Source organism: Peromyscus eremicus, chromosome 9, assembly GCF_949786415.1.
Source record: "Peromyscus eremicus chromosome 9, PerEre_H2_v1, whole genome shotgun sequence".
Taxonomy (NCBI): domain Eukaryota; kingdom Metazoa; phylum Chordata; class Mammalia; order Rodentia; family Cricetidae; genus Peromyscus; species Peromyscus eremicus.
In genome coordinates, this window is record NC_081425.1 from 75,897,096 (window position 1) to 75,916,599 (window position 19,504).

At 43.9% G+C, this 19,504-nt stretch overlaps 1 protein-coding gene across 1 annotated transcript in view; it reads left to right on the forward strand.

The window, feature by feature from the left end:
* Positions 1-3,860: 3,860 nt before the first annotated feature.
* Positions 3,861-19,504, forward strand: part of Ero1a (endoplasmic reticulum oxidoreductase 1 alpha) — a 37,082-nt gene continuing 21,438 nt past the window's right edge. The window contains exons 1-3 of the mRNA XM_059273778.1: positions 3,861-3,992; positions 15,369-15,488; positions 17,143-17,226. Coding sequence (XP_059129761.1) covers positions 3,891-3,992; positions 15,369-15,488; positions 17,143-17,226 — 306 coding nt within the window. The 5' untranslated portion in view covers positions 3,861-3,890. The remainder of the gene's footprint in view (positions 3,993-15,368; positions 15,489-17,142; positions 17,227-19,504) is intronic.

A 19,504-nucleotide genomic window follows, 5' to 3' on the forward strand; every position in this document is an offset into this window, starting at 1 on the left:
CCAGGGCTGGCTGCAGAACAGAATAAAGGGGTGGGTAGGATGAGGGGAATGGGAAGTGAGTATGTGGTCTCTGAACAGTGCAAGTGTTCTGGGTGGAGGTTTAACAGTGTCTCCACAAAATCCATTTGTGTTTGGTTCGGGGCTTGTCTTCTTTCCCTGAGTCATCCTGAGGCTTGGAGTTTTTAGTCACTCTTGACTGCACAGGCCTGGCTTTGACATGGTCTCTGAATGAACTCGGATAGCTCCACACACTCAATCAACTGGTGGTTGGAGCCCTGGTTTGCCATCATTTCCCCCACAACCATACCTGCTGTAAATTTTTTCCAATTCTAATGTTATTGTGTTCTCACCCTCACCCAAAATTATTACTGTCTTCTAATGGGCTGCAATTGGCCGCTTGTCCTCTAAGTTACAGCATTTGCTCTAATTTGTTGTGTTTTTTTTTAAACAACACATTGTCCTGTGACACCTTAAGCTGTCATTACCCTTTTAGATTTGTTAATTGGTTAATTTACTTGTACATTCATCAATCTACCCAGGAGTCATCTTGTGAAATACACACTCTACTGGGGAAGCTAAAAATATCAAGTCAAGGTCTCTACCTTGTGATGAATGCAGAAAACCTATACATAAACAGGTTTACGGAAGCATAGGACAAGAAGAAAAAATTGTCAAGTCTGGAAACTCATTTCGAGTGAGCAAAGATGTGGAACCTGAAACAGGGCACTGGGGTGGTGGTGGTTAACAACCCATCATTTTAAAGACAGAAAGGCTGGAAGTAAAGCTGGAGTAGGTGGGCCAGAGCACATGGGACCTTGAACACCATGTTAGGAGTCTCGAGCTTAACTTTTCAAACAGCTGGGAGCATTGGAACTTTGTAATCTGATCAGATTTACATATTTGGGAAACTGGCCTTGGGTGGAGGATTTGGGGGGGGGGCGGGGCTAGCTGATTAGTTAGGGGAATGAGGAAATAAAGTAGGTCCGAAAGAATAGGGGCCAGAGTTCAGTTCTACTTCATAAAGATGGAGAAGAAACATTGAAGATGTATGTAAAGGGCAGACTGTCGGGGCATCAGAAGGTTGTGGGATGTCAAGGAGAACAGAAAACAAAAAACAAAACAACAACAACAAAACAACCCAAGGCATCTTCCTGATTTCCAGATGCCTAGCCACAGATGGTGTGACCAACCGTCTCTCAGAAAAGCAGGTGTACCTGTCCAATAGACAGTTGAATTGTGACACTCAAGGGCCAGAGCTGAACTAGAAAGACTTGGGAGTCTTTTTTTTTTTTTTGGTTTTTCGAGACAGGGTTTCTCTGTGTAGCTTTGGAGCCTGTCCTGGAACTCACTCTGCAGCCCAGGCTGGCCTCAAACTCAAGAGATCTGACCGCCTCTGTCTCCCAAGTGCTGGGATTAAAGGCGTGGGCAACCACCGCCCAGCATACTTGGGAGTCTTGAGTGTAGAGAAAATATTTAAAGTTATGGGACTAAGCAATTTTCTTGAAGATAGTGAATTGATACTAAAGGATAGATGGAATCCTAAGGAGTGGTCACATCTTAAAGGTGGACTGTGGGAAAGATCATGAAGAGCATAAATAGTATCAGGAAAAGGTATAAGACACGGGTGTGATGGTCTGTAATCCTAGCACTTGGAAGGATGGGGCAGGAAGATGGTGAGTTAGAGTCTAGCCTGAGCTATGTGGTGAGACAGACAAAAGGGGAGGTGGTCATAAAGAGAACCTGAAGTGTTTCCTACATAGTACATTGAATTTGAAGACAGAGGAATCAACACTGGCCAAATGCAGCATGTATTTCCTGGAAAATGGTCGCCGGGTTTAGTGATAATGTCACTTGAAGAGGCATAGCAGGACTGGTAACCTGGAAACCAGATAGAGTGGAGGCTGAGACAGGAATGGGAAATTAAGAAGTGACTATAACACATAGCTTGCTTGTTCAGGAAAGACAGCTTGAGTAGCCATGCCTTCCCACCTCAGGTTGTTCTAGTCACATGGCAAGAAAGGTCTGACAATCTTGACATTGGTGTTCAGTAAAGATTAGATACATGAGTCTAATCATGTGGCACCAAGCCTGTAAGGTTTTGCTTTGTGATTCTTCCTTGACTACATCGTTCCCTTTAACCTTTTTCTTTCTTGTCTGTTTAGTGCTGGAAATGGTGTAGGCGCGGAGGTTCCTGTAGACTCCTTCATATCCCATTTTGAAAAACTGGCTCAAGCCACTTCCTGCTTTGCTCATTAAAACAATAATAGCTGTTATTTACATAGCAATCAGGATCTGTCAAGAAATGCTGTGTGCCTTAAAAACAAAACAAGAAATGCTGAGTGCCTGAAGTCCGTCATGATGTTGTTGTAGTAATAGAATAACAAAGTTGTGATCCTGTTCATCTCCCTCAAATTTAATGTTGTTGAACAAAGCTGTAACAGATCAGGGAGGCTGGGTTTCAGAATCAAAGACTGAACTTTGTATCCTGTGGCCTTTGTGAAATTTTATTGAATGACTAATCAGTTACTTCATGGGCGCTCTCACACTCGGAATGACTGCCCAGGAAGGCATTATTGAAGAAAGGCTTACAGGTTCCTGCATCAGTCTAAGATCTTGAGCTGCATCATGCTTGCTTCCAAAAACTTGGAACTTTACTCATTTAGTATTCTTTTCTTGCCCTGCCTCTCATTTTTGATGGCTGAGTACTTGGTCATAAGAAAGCTAGACATCCAAAACAGAAAAGACTCTGGGAGTCTATGGTATGTTTGAGACAGGAGCCACGCTTAAGGGGTCTCAAAAGTTTGCAATTCAGTGTAGAAATACGAAAATGTTATCAAAGGTTTCCTACAAATGTTGAACGTGAAGAGTGCAGATATTTCTGCAGTTATAACTTTCAACTCACTCGAATGTATACACAGAAGTAGGATATTTATGGAAATGATCACGTTCGCAATTCCATGTTTAGTTTCTTGAGGAATCGCTATTATTCTCTAAATTCGACGTAATTATTTTCCTCAATTCTTTTAAAGTCAAGGCCTTGCTACATAGCCCCAAGTTGTGAACACTAGCTGTCCCCCCATCCATTTATGAAAAGAAAGGGTGGTCTTCACCTTGCTCTGGATGTGAAATGCGCCTGGTTCGCAGAAAACACATTATTTTATGAATAAAATTGAAATTTGAGTACACGTTGAGCTAACATTTTCCCTATACTGGTTTAATAAAAAACATTTCTTTATCATTTATTTAATTATTCATTTACAATAAGGCCTAACTCTAGCTAGGCAGTACCGGAAGTATGTAGCTCAAGCTATCTTCGAAACTGAGCAATCCTCCTGCCGCAGCCTCTGGAGTGTTGGGATTATTATGGGCGTAAACCGCGACGCGCAACCCGTTTGGAAACCAATTTCACCTGTTCCCTTTCTAGTTGGCACAGCCACTAGAGAATTCGAAGTCGTTTGTGCGGCTGTGCTCCCCAAGATGAACATCCTTTTGGCTTTAGGCGGCCACAGCACGGCGGACACGTAACCCAGGCTCGATTTCCTCGTAGGGAGTTGGGGCTGAGTCGGCTTGAGCTCGGGGGCGGGGCGGGCAGGGCAGTGAAAGCCGGGAGCCATGGCTCCGGGGAGGCCTCGACCCCGGAAGGACCCCGGAAGGAAGCTTGCCGGCCAGGTGGACCGTAGGAGGCTGAGTGAGCGGGGCGAGCCGAAAGGCACCCGCGCGAGGCTCGCGCGCAGCCGCACGTCCGCAGGGGAGGGGGGAGCAAGGGGCTGGGGCGGGGCCTGGGCGGGGCGCGGCGGCGGGGCGGGGCCTGGCGCGGGGTTTTTCTGCAGGCGCGCGGCCTGCGCCCGGGAGCCGGGGACGTCGGCGCGGGCGGAGGGCGGCGGGCGGCGATGGGCTGCGGCTGGGGCTTGCTCGTCGGCCTCCTGGGCGCCCTGTGGCTGCTGTGCTCGGGCCACGGCGAGGAGACGGCGGCGCAGCGCTGCTTCTGCCAGGTGAGGCGCGCGCGGCCGGCCCACGGGCTGCGCATCTCCGAGCGCGGGCGATCCCGGGTGCGCGGCCCGGACGGCGTTCCCGGTCGCCCCGGGCCTCGGGACCCTGCGATGGACGCGGGCGCCTGGACAGCCTGTCACACACTGTCCCTGCATCCTGCAGTGGCCGCTCTTCGTCGCGGAGTTCACAAGACCGGGGGTTGTGGCGTGGACCCGGCACCTGGGCACCTGGTGCGCGCTGTGTCCCGAGCATCCCCAGCTTTCCTGTTCGGGACCGACTCAGGGGGACCGGTTGTTCTCCAACTCTAGCTGTCGTTGTCAAGAGGTTGAATGACCTTGCGTGGCTCTTTGGATTCCCTGGTCCAACTGCCTGGTGTCTTTGCGGCCCTTGTTGTCCTGTGACTCCTCGGCCTGTGTATGGTGCACTTTCTTCTTCCTGAAGCTTGTTCTCGCATCCTGACACTCCCTTAGCGGTTTGAATCCTAGGCAGGCCCGGGCTTCAGTTTGATTATGAGCTGTGATTATTTTTTTCTGTAGGAGATGTGGGTTCTGTGAGCAAAACATTGAAAGACTTTTTTTTTTTTTATCGTATTGTAGCCTGTTAATTTTGTACGAGGCCGTTTAGGTTAGACGCATTGAAATAACTCTGAATTTCATTTTGCAGTCTTCAGAAAATGTCAACAGATAGCTTGGAAACATCCAGAACCTGGAATCAGTCGATGTGTTAGTCTCTAAGTGAGTTCTTGTAAAGTCTGGAAGAACTCTTGGGTATTAGTGGTCCCCTGCCTTTCTTCTGTTTAAAACAGTATCAGATCATTCTATTATTGAGTGACTTGATATGTAAAATTGTATTGCTATACAGGTGTTCACAGCCACACTTCTGGCTGGTCTGCTATCTTTCCTCCTCCTCTTGGTTCGTTACTGTTCTTTACAATGTTTAAAATATTGGCTTGCTTATTTTATGTGTATGTGCACTGTACGCGTGGGTGTACGCACAGCACAAGGAGGGTGCTTGTGGTCAGGGAAAGCTTGCAGGAATCTTTCTCTCCATCCACCACGTGGGATCTACCTCAGGCCCTCAGGCTTGGCAGCAAATGACTTTTAACCCACTGACCCATCTCGCTGGCTCTCGTTACTCTTTTTAAAGCCACTTTTTTTTTTTTTTGGTGGCCTTTGATCTCTGAAATTATATTCATAAAAAATGGAGAGATAAACAGCCAAATCATTCGTGGGTCTTAACCAGGTATGACCAGAAATAACCTGTATGTAGAGTATGATACTATAATGCTGATATCAACATTTGCTGTTTGGAGGAAGAGTTATCATCTCCTTCTCCACTTTGAATTTTGGATTTTAATGTTTTGAGTAATTTGGGAGGATAGTTGTTTGGGGGCAAGTTTCTTTGATCACAAATGCCAGATATACAAAGTTTCTATCTCTAAATGCTTAAGACAGGAACAAGCAACTTTGAACTATCAGTGCTGAGAAAAGATACTAGGTGTTACACTTTCAAGTATGTTCTGGATAATGGTATGAAAATACTATTTGACTCTTCAACTTTCGTTCCACACTCTATGTTTTTAGAGATCGCCTTAAAAATCCTTGAGGAACTTTTAATTATTTTTGCATTTTTTCTTGGGTAGTAATTAAAATTTTTTTTGATGTTGGTACAATATTTTCAGATTTATTTTTATTTATTTGCTTGCTTATTTTGAGCCAAGGTCTCTTGACATATCCCTGGCTGTCCTGGAAATCAATATGTATACCAGGCTGGCTTCAAACTCACAAGAAATCTGGCTACCTTTGCCTCCAAAGTGCTGGGATTAAAGTGAGGGTCACGATGCCTGGCTCTTATTTATTTTTAAGATTTATGGGCTGGAGAGATGGCTCAGAGGATAAGAGCACTAACTGCCCTTCCAGAGGTCCTGAGTTCAATTCCCATCACCCACATGGTGGCTCACAACCATCTGTAATGAGGTCTGGTGCCCTCTTCTGGCCTGCAGTTGTACATGCTGTACATAATAAAAAATAAATCTTTAAAAAAATTTATTTTTATTTAACTTATATGTGTGTTTGCCTGCCTGTATGTGCACCACATGCATGCAGTGCCAGAGTAGGCCGGAAGAGGATGTTGGATTCCATGGAACTAGAGTGTGAGCCATTGTATGGGTTCCGGGAATAGAACTTGGGTCCTATGGAAGAGCAGCACTTGCTCTTAACCACTGAGCTATGTCTTCAGCCCCCAGTAATGTCAGATTTAAATACTGCCTAATAAAAAAAAAAATCTGTTTAAAGTCACTTTCTTTAAAAAGAGTTTCTGGTTTTCCTCTTCAGAGTCAACTGAATAATAGTAAATAGCTTGGTTCAGTGGGGCTTGTAGGTAATATCTACATCCAGCCTGGGGCAACTTGGGGCAGCCTGGGCTACCTCCAAATACAACCTAGTTAACTGCAGAAATAGTCAAAATGGAGCCGGGTGGCGGTGATGCATGCCTTTAATTCCAGCACTCGGGAGGCAGAGCCAGGAGTATCTTTGTGAGTTCGAGGCCAGCCTGGTCTACAGAGCAAGATCCAAGACAGGCACCAAAACTACGCAGAGAAATCCTGTCTTGAAAAAGATAATCAAAATGGTCTTAGGTTTTTTTCCCCTTCCTTCCTGCTGTCAATCTCTCTTACCACTTCTACCTAGGGTTGCCACATTGCCACCCTGCCTCTCGCTGTTGCGTGAGTATCAGGTCTGTAGTTGTGGTTCATTTCACAGGCTCTCTGGTGAGTCAGAGCAGTAGGTAGCTTTAGAAAGTCATTGCAGTAAAATGTACAGAGTTCTGCAAGCAATAAGATTAACTTTGATAAGCATTCACAGGACACTCACCAACAAGTGTTGAGAGATCGAAATGGAGTTAGAAAATGTTTTTCAAGCCTGATGTTTGCTCTAGTTTGTCCCGTGTGAATCTTGTCTCAGTCTCCTATGCAAAACCTGGTTCAGGAAACCCAGCAAACCCTGGTGCCTGATATATCGAGGAATTTGCATTTGGAACTGTATGTTTGGGGAGCTCCTTTCAGGTTGTTTTGAGAATATGGAAATCAACGGACTAAACTGTAAATATTGAGAATGATAAATGCCCTGGGCAAAGGGAAAGGGGGTCGGTCCCTAGAGCCTTGAGTCCAGAGAGGCTGCTTTTTTGAGACAAGGTTTCTTTGTGTAGCCTTGATGCCTGTCCTGGATCTTGCTCTGTAGACCAAACTGGCCTCGAACTCACAGAGATCCGCCTGGCTCTGCCTCCCGAGTGCTGAGATTAAAGATGTGCATTCTTTAAAACAACAACAACAACAAAACCCTAGTATTTGATTGTTGCTCAGCAAATATTAGGGAGTTTCAGCATGTCTTAGAGTCTCTATTGCTGTGAAGAGACACCATGACCATGGTAAGCCCCCCTCCCCCAAGGGTCTCTCCTGGAACTCACCCTGTAGCCCAGGTTGGCCTCGAACTCACAGAGATCCACCTGCCTGAGTGCTGGGATTAAAGGAATGTCTCACCACTGCCCGGCATGGCAACTCTTAAAAAAAGAAAACATTTAATTGGGTGGCTTGCAGTTTCAGAGTTTTAGTCCATTATCATCATGGTGGGGCATGGTGGCGCGCAGATAGACATGGTGCTGGAGAAGGAGCTAAGAATCCTGCATCTTGATCCACAGGCAACAGGAAGTGAGCGTGGACACTGACCATGACTTGATCCTATATGAGACCTCCAAGCCCTCCTCTACAGTAACACACTTCCTCCATCAAGGCCACACCTCCTCCAACAAAGCCACACCTCCTAATAGTGCCACTCCGTATGAGCTTATGGGGGCCAATCATTCAAACTACCCCAGTGTATAATGTAAAATATCATTTAGTTTAGCCAGCTGTTCGCATTGTTTGTTGAGATTGGGCTTTAGGATGGGTTGATGGCTCTGATGTCTTTGGGCTTGGTCATTTACTACATATATCTGTTGGTTTCAAGTTCTGTTAAAATGGTTTTCGCTGTATGTTGTAAAATTTTTTTTTTTTTTTCCTTTCACAGATAGGGTTTCATTGTGTAGTCTTGGCTGTCCTGGAACTTATTCTGTAGACCAGACTGGCCTCGAACTCACAGAGATCTTCCTGTTTCTGCCACCAGTGCTGGGATTAAAGGCTCCCACCATCCAGCATGTTGTAAATTCTTTAAAAAAAATTTTAGCTTTATTTTATTTTATGTGTTTGAGTGTTTTACCTGCATTATACATGTACACCATATGAGTGCCAGGAGCCACTGGAGGTCTGAAGAGGGTGTTGGATCCCCTGGAACTGGAGTTAGATGGTTGTAATCCATGTGGATGCTGGGAACTGAACACAGGGACTCCGCAAGAGCAATTTCTGAGGCCTTTCTCCAACTCCTGTAAACTCTTTTCAAAGTAGTGTTTTATTGTTTCTGCTCATTACTCAAAATGATTGTTTGGGACTTGTAAATCTTTCTTACATACAACCACTTGCTTTTTTATTATCCCATTAAAATAGTAATTAGTAATACTAATTTTTTTGTTTGTTTGTTTGCTTTTGTTTTTCGAGACAGGGTTTCTCCATGTAGTTTTGATATCTGTTTTGGATCTTGCTCTATAGACCAGGCTGGCCTGGAACTCACAGAGATCCACCTCTGCCTCCCAAGTGCTGGGATTAAAGGCGTGCACCACCAATGCCCGGCCCCAGGTATCAGATTTTTAGTATGTCGTATCCTTTGGTTTACACCATCCCAGTTCTTCCTCTCCCCATCAGTCTCTTTCTCTCTCCTGTCATATATTCCACATGTGAGACCATGCAAGTCTGTCTTTCTTCCTTTGCATTAATTCACTTAGCATGTCCTCCAGGGCTGCCCAGGTTAAATGGCAGGATCTCCTTTTAAAGCTGAGTAATATCTTATTGTGTGTATGTGGCATTTTCTGTTGCCTGTTTATCTTGGTTGGGCATTTAGAGATTTAAAATATGGTTAGTAGTGTATTCAGGGGTTTTATTAAATGAGTATGTTACAACTATTCTTGTCATGGGGGAGGTGGGTAATTACGTGAAGAGGTGGATATGTTAATTCGTCCTGTTATCGTAACTATTTTCCTATATATAGCAAAACATCATGCTGTATATTTTAAAATATGCAATAAGATTTATTTTAAAAGTTTGTGTCTCTCTCTGTCTCTGTGTGTGTATGTGTATATGTGTGTGAGTGTGTGCTGTGCAGGGGCCCTGAACACCAGAGGAGGGCATTGGGTTCCTTGTGCTGGAGTTACAGGTGTTGGTGAGCTGCCTCTCAAACCAGTGGGTCCTGGGATCCGAACTCTGGGTCTCATGATAGAGCAGCAGTGCTCTTAATGGTTGAGCCATCTTTCCATCCCCTCACGTTATTCTTTTCTTTCTTTCTTGTCACAAAACAATAAAATTAAGTACTCCTAGTTCTTTGACCAAATAAAGTACATTTTGAATGCGCACATTTATTTATTGAGAGACAAAGGGCATATTGTAGGAGATGTCTTGATACACGTATACACTGGGAGAGTATCATCAAGCTAATTATCATATCCATCATCACACAGTTAGCTGCATGTATGGTGAGAATTCTTAAGATCTACTCTAGCAGATATACACTATTATTAACTGGTCACTATGGTGTTCATTCAGACCCCAGGACTGACTTACTTTGTGTTTTCCCATGTCTCCCACTTCTACCCTTGATGCTTGACTTTGACTTTCTTAGATCTCACAAGTGAGGGAGGCCATGAAGTACCATTTTATAGCTAGCTTATTTTGCTTAGCACAATATCTTCAATATTCATCCAGGTTGCCACAAAGGACAGAATAGTAGTCATTGTGGTGTGTGTGTGTGTGTGTGTGTGTGTGTGTGTGTGTGTGTGTGTGTGTGTCTGTGTCACATTATCTACTCTGTGTAACAGCCCTGGCTGCCCCGGAACTTGCTCTGTAGACAAGGCTGGCCTCAAACTCATGGAGACCTACCTGCCTCTGCCTCTAGAGTGCTGGGACTAAAGGTGTGCACCACCACTGCACGGCTACACTATTTATTCTTGTCAGATACTTAGCAGCTTTTGTGTCTTGGGTATTGTGTGATGTAAGGAGCATGTGTGTGCAGATGTCTCTTTGAGCCAGTGGTTTTATTTCTTTTGCATGTGTACCCAGAAGTCGGATTGCTAGATCAATGAGAGCTGTTTTTGGTTTCTTGAGGAGCATCCACCCTGGGTTCCATCATGCCCGGCGGTTTATGCCCAGCAGCGGTGTGTAAGCAACCTTCCTGTTTCAATACCTGCTCACCAGGAACCACCTTGGCTGCATGTCTTCCTAAGTACTTTATTTGTTTAATGTTATTGTAATGGGATTGTTTTCTTGATTTTTTTTTTTCCTGGCAGTTTTTTTTTTTTTTTCATTAGTTCCTAGAAACACAACTGATTTAATTTTTGTATCCTGGACTTTATTTAATAATTCGAGCTTTTTTCTTTTTTTGTGGCGTTCTTAAGTTTTGTGTATACTGCATAAGATCTGAGAATACTGATAATTTTAGTGTTTTTTTTTTCTCTGTCTTGTTCTTTGTTTTTGTTTTTGTTTTTCGAGACAGGGTTTCTCTGTGTAGTTTTGGAGCCTTTCCTGGATCTTGCTCTGTAGACCAGGCTGGCCTCAAACTCACAAAGATCTGCCTGCCTCTGCCTTCCAAGTGCTGGGATTAAAGCCACCACCGCCTGGCCTTTCTTTTTCTTAATTGACACGTGGAAAAAAGATTTTCATAAAAAACAAATATGAGAAATACAGACCTATAGTACTTTGAATCTGAATAAAATGTTCATCTATGATTAGGCTAGACTTTCTTAGTATTGTACATAAGACAACTAGAAGGGTTTTTTGTTGTTGTTTTGGTTTGTTTTGTCTTTTATTGTGAATTAAAAAATACCTCTCCCTTCAAGAATAAGCACTTAGTGTTGTCCAACACAGAGTGGCCAGCCTTGAAACCATTTATATACCATTCACAAAGATGGACTCAGCAAGTTATGTTTATATATATTTGTGATTAAATATCTTTTCTTGCCTATTGCATTTGACTAAATCAGCTGTAGTCAGTGGAGAAAGTACCTGAGTGCTCCACCCCCTGCCTCATGCTAGTTTTCTGTGATCTGGTCCCTTATTCCAGTGGGACTACTGGAATAGTCCAGTATTAGAAACTTTGACTGCAAACTAGGTCTGTATTTTCCTCTTCATTCAGGAAATGTGGGCTGTTTTGGAGAGTGGTAGAGCATTTAAGCAGTGCTGGGTTAATAGTGAGATTTAACATTTTTTTCAGGCATTTATTTTCTTTATTATCCTGATACCAAATCCGTGAGATGGAAATTATTATTTTATGGAAAACACAGTGACAGAGATGAGTTTTAAATCTAAATAGGCCTAATTGTGGAGCTTAGTGGCTGTGGAGGGTCTGCTCTTTGGGAGCTTGCCATGGGCACCTTGAGAGGCTTTGCAACTCTCACAGACTAGGTCTTTAAACTGGGTGTGGCTATGTGCTAGGCTACATAGGTCCTTCTGTATACCTACATGTAGCAAGTGTTTTTCTAACCTGCCAGCTAGCTCCCAAACCACGACACAGAGACTTTATTATGAAAGCTCAGCCAGTAGCTTAGGCTTGTTTTTAGCTAGCTCTTCTAACTTAAATAACCCATTTCTGTTAATCTATGTGCAGCCCTGAGGCTCATTTACCTCATCTACATACTGTCCATCCTGCTTTCCTGCTTCCTCCAAGTCTCCTTTGTCTCCTCCCTGCTTCCCAGCGTCCTCTCTGTGCCTGGAAATCCTGCCTAGCTATTGGCCATGCAGCTTTTTATTAAATAAATCAGAGTGACATATCTTTACACAGTGTAATCAAATATCTTCCAACACCTACTGTCCTTCCGTGTGGGCCTTTTTACCTTCAATTATTAGTTGGGCTCCTACCCCAACTGCTTATCACTTGGAGTCTAGGGGGATGCACTTCAAATTTCAGTAGGTGGTCACCGCTTTGGGAGGGAGACAGGGTGCTTTTTTTAAAGTTTAGATTCCCGTGACATGCAGGGTTGTGCTTTGCAGTGGGGGATAGTGTAGTGGTTACCTGAGCAGCAGGAGCATGTTCTGAGGCATAGCATCGGGCTGAGCTTGTTACAGCTAGCACCTGTCTCTTGTCCTAGGATTTTCTTTTGTTTCTAAGAGTCTGTGGGTACTGTTGGTGCCATTTCTGCCACAGCCTTCCTTGTGACTGATTTGGTAACATGCCTATTCTAGTTTCTAGAACTAGGCTGGCATCACACCTGCCAGACTTCTTCAAGCATAGAGTTCTACCTTGCCTCTGGGCTGGCAGATTCCCAAGTGTCTCTGTCTTCCCTGAGCTCTTCGTCTCTGTTGAAACCCTGTCATTTGTATTTTGTGTCCTTAGTCCCCCTGCTGCCTGTGGTTATGGTGAAGAATCCGGCCTATTCCACATAAAGGGTAAAGGGCAGAAGGTTTAAAAGTCTCCCATGTGTGAGCCTCCTGTCCCTCCCTCTGTGGTCTCCTGGCTGTGTGCCACGTCTGTTCTGGGGGATCTTGCGTTCCTTCCTGGATTGGAGCTTCCTCTGGTGCACTATAGAATGACGCGTGGGTAGACCGAATGTGGGGCACAGAAGGTTGCCTCATGGCCTGTGTCCTGGCCTTGTGAGCTTGGGACACCAAGCAGGTGTGGAGATGATGGTTTGTGTCTCAGGAGAAAGAGTGGGAAGCCCTCATTCATTCACCAGCCCACTCCGTGAGTGATCGCTGAGGTCTGCTGTGTCATTTTCAGAAGCATAGTGCTACAGGCTGGGTCACAAAGGTGAACAAACATCATTTTGCCTCAAGGATTTTATACTCTTGTTGATAAGATAGATACAGTCAGGAAAGTGAGGTATTCTCATACCGCAGTACTATGTGGAATGTTCTGGAAGCGCCCAGGAGAGACAGTTGACCCCACAGTGGTAGAAGACGACGGGAGAGCATCCCCAAAGTGACCGTGCTTAGCTGTGGCCTGCAAGTTCATTTCCACCTAGGCCCTTTTGGCGTCAAGCTCAGGTTTTTCTGCTTTTCCTTTTGTGACGCGCTGTCTCTGGTCTGCTGGTTTCCGTTTGATCTTTGTGCTATTTCAGTGTCATTCTTTTTTTTTTTTTTTTTTTTTTTTTGGTTTTTCGAGACAGGGTTTCTCTGTGTAGCTTTGCGCCTTTCCTGGAACTCACTTGGTAGCCCAGGCTGGCTTCGAACTCACAGAGATCCACCTGCCTCTACCTCCCGAGTGCTGGGATTTAAGGCGTGCACCACCACCACCCGGCGAGTGTCATTGTTTTTAACAGTTCGAATCAGAGGTGAGAAGTGGTAGGTGGTTTCTGTCCTTACAGATTCAAAAGGGACTAAAAGAGACATGGCAGAGTACGTGGATCAGATCTCTAGAAACTAAATGAGTAAAAAGTGTTAGTTTGGGACATTGCTGTTACCGTATTCTTGGTTTCAGGTGAAAAGCTTCTGTTACTGAGTTTCAATGTTCTTAAATTAAGATAGTATAGGATTTCACATAGTCCAAGGGTAAAGTATTAGTTCGGTATTTTAAACCTCGCTTTCTTATTTTTAATATATCTGTATATTATATGTATATGAAAAACCAAATATATATATTTGATTACACAGAGATAAGTTTTCTTTGTATAACAGCCCTGGCTGCCCTGGCATTTGCTTTGTAGGCCAGGCTGGCCTTGAACACACAGGGATCTGCCTCCCGAGTTCTGGGATTAAAGGCATGTGCCACCACGCCTGGCTCTTAAAAGATACCTTTAATTATGTGTATGTGTATGTCTGTGTGGGGTGTGTGCATGTGAGTGCCATGCACAGGGAGGTCACCAAAAGGCATTGGAGCCACTAGAGCTGGAGTTGCAGGTAGGTGGTGGGAGCCGCTTGATAGGGGTATTGGGAGCCAATACCAAACTTGAGTCCTCGGGAAAAGAAGTACACATTCTTTTTTGTTTTGTTGTTTTTCGAGACAGGGTTTCTCTGTGAAGCCCCGACTGTCCTGGAACTCACTCTGTAGACCAGGCTGGTCTCGAACTCACAGAGATCTGCCTTCCTCTGCCTCCCAAGTACTGGGATGAAAGGTGTGCACCCCAACTACCCCGACATGGATGTTCTTTTTTAAACTGGTCACTGAGGTCAGTTTGTGCTGCTGTGTGTATGGGTGTGGGCTGCCCACGGAGCATGGTCCACCTACCAGGGACCACATCCCTAAAGAAAACTTTCCCATAGGAGCTGTCGGTAGCTCCTCAGGGAGAGGCCAGTACACTTCCTTATTTTCAATGTAGTTCACAGTGTAAACATACCGCACCAAAGTACTGCAGGCTTCTCTTTTCTGTAGGATGATGCGTTTTCTTTTTCTATTTTTTTTTGAAACATTATGTACTTGTTACTTAATGTTACATTACTTTCATTAGGTGTTTGCTTAGCTCCAAATAAATGCCCAGAACTTTCAGTTTCACAGCCAGTAACATTGGCTGATTGTAACTTCTCTTTATATCCTGATATAGAAACTTATTAGTTTGATCTAGGAGGTAGGGTCAAGACATCAGTGCTAAGCACTTGTCTTCAGTTTATTACCCCAGTGTTGCTAGGACAAGTAAGTTCTGAGCATCATTCCAAATCAGAATGACACTGAAATAGCACAAAGATCAAAAGATTGTGGTTGCTAGGAAATCTGCGGGGCCAATAGTTGGGGTTGTTAGTGTCTTACGATGAGTTTTGCTAGTTGATATTACTTCTCTTTATACATTCACCAAGCTCCATAGCCTCTGAAAATGAGACAAAGCAAGTCCCAGGAGAACTCAGTGATAGCCAGGTGCCTGTGGGAGACGTCTCTAGAGTCCGTAGCATCTGGTTCTGCCTGCATGCGTGTGCTCACCAGCCTCCATGGTGGGTTAGGGAATAGAATTTGAGTTTCCTTGTTCATTGGTCCGGCCGCAGGGAGACACACCACTCCCTCTTCATCTCAGTGCCAACCTTTGGTCAAGTCAGTTGGGTCCTGGAGGGTAGGGCCACAAAGTGGCTGCGAGGGGTCCAGGTCTGTGTACATCCGAGCTCAGCTGACCCTGTAGAAGTGCCACTGTGTTGCTCTAGAGATACAAGAACAACAGTATCACAGTATTACTGTCATTCTCTAGCTTAGAGAACCAAGACAGGGTGGGAAGATAAGGTTGCTGAGTAGCAGCTTTTTTTTTTTTAATAATAACTACAGGAGAAAAGAATCGTGTGTGTGGTATCTGGGACATTTAAATCTAATATTTCATTTTCTTTATAACAGGTTAGTGGTTACCTGGATGATTGTACCTGTGATGTGGAGACCATCGATAAATTTAATAACTACAGACTTTTCCCAAGACTACAAAAACTTCTTGAAAGTGACTACTTTAGATATTACAAGGTATTTTCAATTTTTATTTTACTGATTTATTTACTTATAATGTATAACTGTATACACTGTTCTGCCTGCATGCCAGAAGAGGGCACCATATCTCACTATTGATGGTTGTGAGCCACCATGTGGTTGCTGGGAATTGAACTCAGGACCTCTGGAAGAGCAGCCAGTGCTCTTAACTGCTGAGCCATCTCTCCAGCCCTGATATTTTCAATTTTTTTATGTAAGTATGTTGTAATGGATGATTACATTTTCTTAGATGACTAAACTTTGGTACTGTTATTGAAATTGGTAATTATTTAAATGTTTACAAAGTTTAAAAAAATTAAAGAAAATTTAGTGAGCCGGCCGTGATGGTGCATGCCTTTAATCTCAGCACTCAGGAGGCAGAGGTGTAGAAGTAACTGTCTTATTCAATAAGAAACACAGAACCAATGCAAAGAAGAAAGCCAAGAGGTCAGAGCTAAGAGCTAAAACCTTACCCCTCCTCCTGTGGTGGTCCTGCCTCTCCGAAAGAGACCTACTTCCTGTGTGTCTGTCTTTATAAAGACTTTCTGTTCTGCCTTCTCATTGGTTGTAAACCCAACCACATGACTGCCTTGTCCCTGCCTATCTGTACAGACCTCCAGGTCTTCTATGGTTGGTATTGAGATTAAAGGAGTGTGTCTCCATGCTGGCTGTATCCTGAACACACAGACATCTACCTAGCTCTGCCTACCAAGTGCTGGGATTAAAGGCGTGCACCACCAACGCCCAGCTTTCGCTATGGCTTGCTAATAGCTCTGACCCCCAGGCAACTTTATTTATTAACATACAAATAAAATCACATTTCAGTACAAATAAAATATCACCATACAGAGGCAGGCGGATCTCTATGAGTTTGAGACCAGCCTGGCCTACAGAGCTCATTCCAGGACAGTTACGGCTACATAGAGAAACCCTGTCTCGAAAAACAAAACAAAACAAAAATGTGGTGTGTGTGTGTGTGTGCATGCATGTGTGCATGCCAAGGCGTGCCTGTGGAGCTGCTTCTCGCCTTTGACCTTTATGTGGGCTCCAGCCCAGCTTATGCGGCATCTTCACTGGCTGGGCCACCTCTGACTCTTAAAATGTCCACAAAGTTTAGTGGGAAAACTTGGTTCGCAATTGACTGTTGAGAAACCACCCTTTGGACTGTGTGTGTGTGTGTGTGTGTGTGTGTGTGTGTGTGTGTGTGTGTGTGTTTACTTCCCAGAAATTGGTGTATTGTTCTCAAAATGTTGTTTTGTCAGCCATCGGATGGGCTCCAATTAAGATGATTTTTTTTTTTTTTGAGAGGAGGCATTTTGGACTTACTAAACCCAGTATGTGACCATGAACACTGCTGAAAGAGCTTCAGAAACCTGGTCCGCAGTTCCTCCCTGTATCCGGCTTAAATGGGAGCTGAGTGGTGCGGGTGGAGCCCTGACTCCAGCTCAGCTGCCACCCGCACAGGGTCCGTTTGGTAGTCTGTCTCTCTAACCAGGCTTACCAGTTTACACCAGCTACACATTTACAGTCAGTGAAACTTGACAAGTCATGGGAGAGCCAGTGAGTGTAACCTGGGATAAGCCATCGCCACAACCTCGGATCGTGACCCCAGCAGGGCTTTACAGTTTTGTGACTTCCTGTCCTTTTACAGGTAAACTTGAAGAAGCCCTGTCCTTTCTGGAATGACATCAACCAGTGTGGGCGAAGAGACTGCGCTGTGAAACCCTGTCATTCTGTAAGAACTGTCCCCGCTGTCTTCACTCTTGATGGATTTTCAAAAAGGGCCACTGTTCATCCAGTTATCATTTGATCCTGTTTTATATAACAGTCAATATTTACCTCTCATAAACCTAAAGTCATAGCTGAGTTACTTGTGTGTGTGCGTCTCACTGGCAGGGGGGCCAGAGGCTGACATCAAGCGGCTTCCTCTGTCACCTTCCCCTTTAGTTCTGAGACAGCAGAGTCTCTTACTGACCCTTGCGGTTCACTCTGAGGCAGGATGCCGCTGCCTCTCCAGCTCTGGGCTTGCAGGGGCTGCCTCCAGCCTGGCTTCTTCCTCGATGCTGAGGATCTAAACTCAGGGTCTCAGGTTTGTGTGGGAGGTATTTTACTGACTGAGTTGTCTCCCTGCTTCATAAAATCTACTTTGAATTACACTGTCTTCATGGTAATATAACAATGACAACAATATATAATATATAAAATCACATGTAAATATTATTGTTATTATTATTATTATTACTGAGACAGGATCTCTCACTGTATGTCAGTCCCTGGTGGTCTAGAATTCACTATGTAGATTAGGCTGTACTCAAATTTGAGAGATTTGTCTGCCTCTGCCTCCCAAGTGCTGGGACTAAAGGTGTTCACCATCGTGCCAGATTTTTTGTTTTTGTTTTGTTTTTTTAGTCAAAATTAAGTTTTTATGCTTAGTACGCTTATTTTTTATGAAGTCAATATATTAATTTTTATATTACATTATTTGTAATGTAAAGGGTGGTGAGGGGGTGGCATGCCACTCCCTTGTGGAGGTCAGAAGACAACTTGCTGGAGTCAGCCCTCTCTTCCCACTGTGTGGTTCCAGGGACTGAACTCAGGCGCTTAGGCCTGGTGCTAGATCCTTTATCCCCGAGCCGTCTTGCTGGCCCTGTATCATTTTTTGTTTAAGGGATTCCTTCCACATTGGTTCCCTCACTGCTTATCCCAGTAATACAATCTTTTGATTTATTAGAGAGATTATTCTTTTGGCTTGATATTTGTTTTCCTCTTGAAGTTTGAAGCACTCTACTGTGAAAGCAGAGATTTTCTGGTTTACACCTTCAAATGATGCAGGTTTTTACAAGTCTATAGGACTGCGGGTGTAGCTCAGTGGCAGAGCTCTCGCCCTGCGTGTGTGAGGTCCTATTGCCCACCAGAAATGTCTCTATTTTCATTTCACATTTTATTGTGTGTGTCCCTTAACCACTTTAAGCTGACACTCAGTGGCGTTAAGTGCACGTATATTGTGCAGCCATCACTGCTGCCCATTTCTAATCCTCCTCGCATGCTGAAACCATGCAGCTTAACACTACCCATCCCCTCTCAGCCTTGGCCACCACCATTCTGTTTGTGTATATGTATATATATATATTTTTTCCTTAATCAGTTTGACTGTTTTAGGCACTTGGCATAAAGGGAATTATATTTGTACTTTTATAGCTGGTTTTATTTCACTTAGTATACTGCTTTTAAATAGAACATATCGTAACATATATCCAAATTCTGTTCTAAGAGTGAATCAGAGTGTTGCTGAATGTCTAGATTTATATCTAGTATATAAATCCATTACTGCTATACTATATATAGTAATACATATCCATTTATCTGCTGCTATTCAGTACATCTGTACCACTGAGGCACGTCTCCAGCCTTTAAGATTTTCTTAGTATATATCTATAAGTGAGTTTGCTGGATTGTGTGGTATTGTAAATTTTGAGGAATTACAAAACTGTCTTCCATAGTGATGTAGCATTATATGTTTTCATCAGTGGCACCTAAGAGTTCGCATTTCTTTACCTCTGAAAAGTTCTACCTTTCCAGGTGTCCCCTGGGTCCAAGCTTTTAACATTTGGGCCTTTGGGGGACATTCAAAGCACAGCGGTTATTACGTTAAAGTCTGGCATATCATTAAGATACTACCAATTTAAATATTTAATTTATAAATTCTTACACTTACATTTTTGATAGTAGTAAAATAGCAATAAAAGTAGTTGGGGAAATGTAAAGTCACTAGTGTCTGAGGAACTGTGGTAAGATATAGTAGACTTAGCTTCTGCAGAATGAGGGCTAAATGCCTAAATCCAGTAGTCCAGTAGGCTGATATAATGTTTGCCTTTTAAAAACCATGATACCACCGGTGGTGCACGCTTTTAATCTTAGCACTCAGGAGGCAGAGGCAGGTGGATCTCTGAGTTTGAGGCCAGCCTGGTCTACAGTGTGAGTTCCAGGACAACTGGGACTATTATATAGAGAAA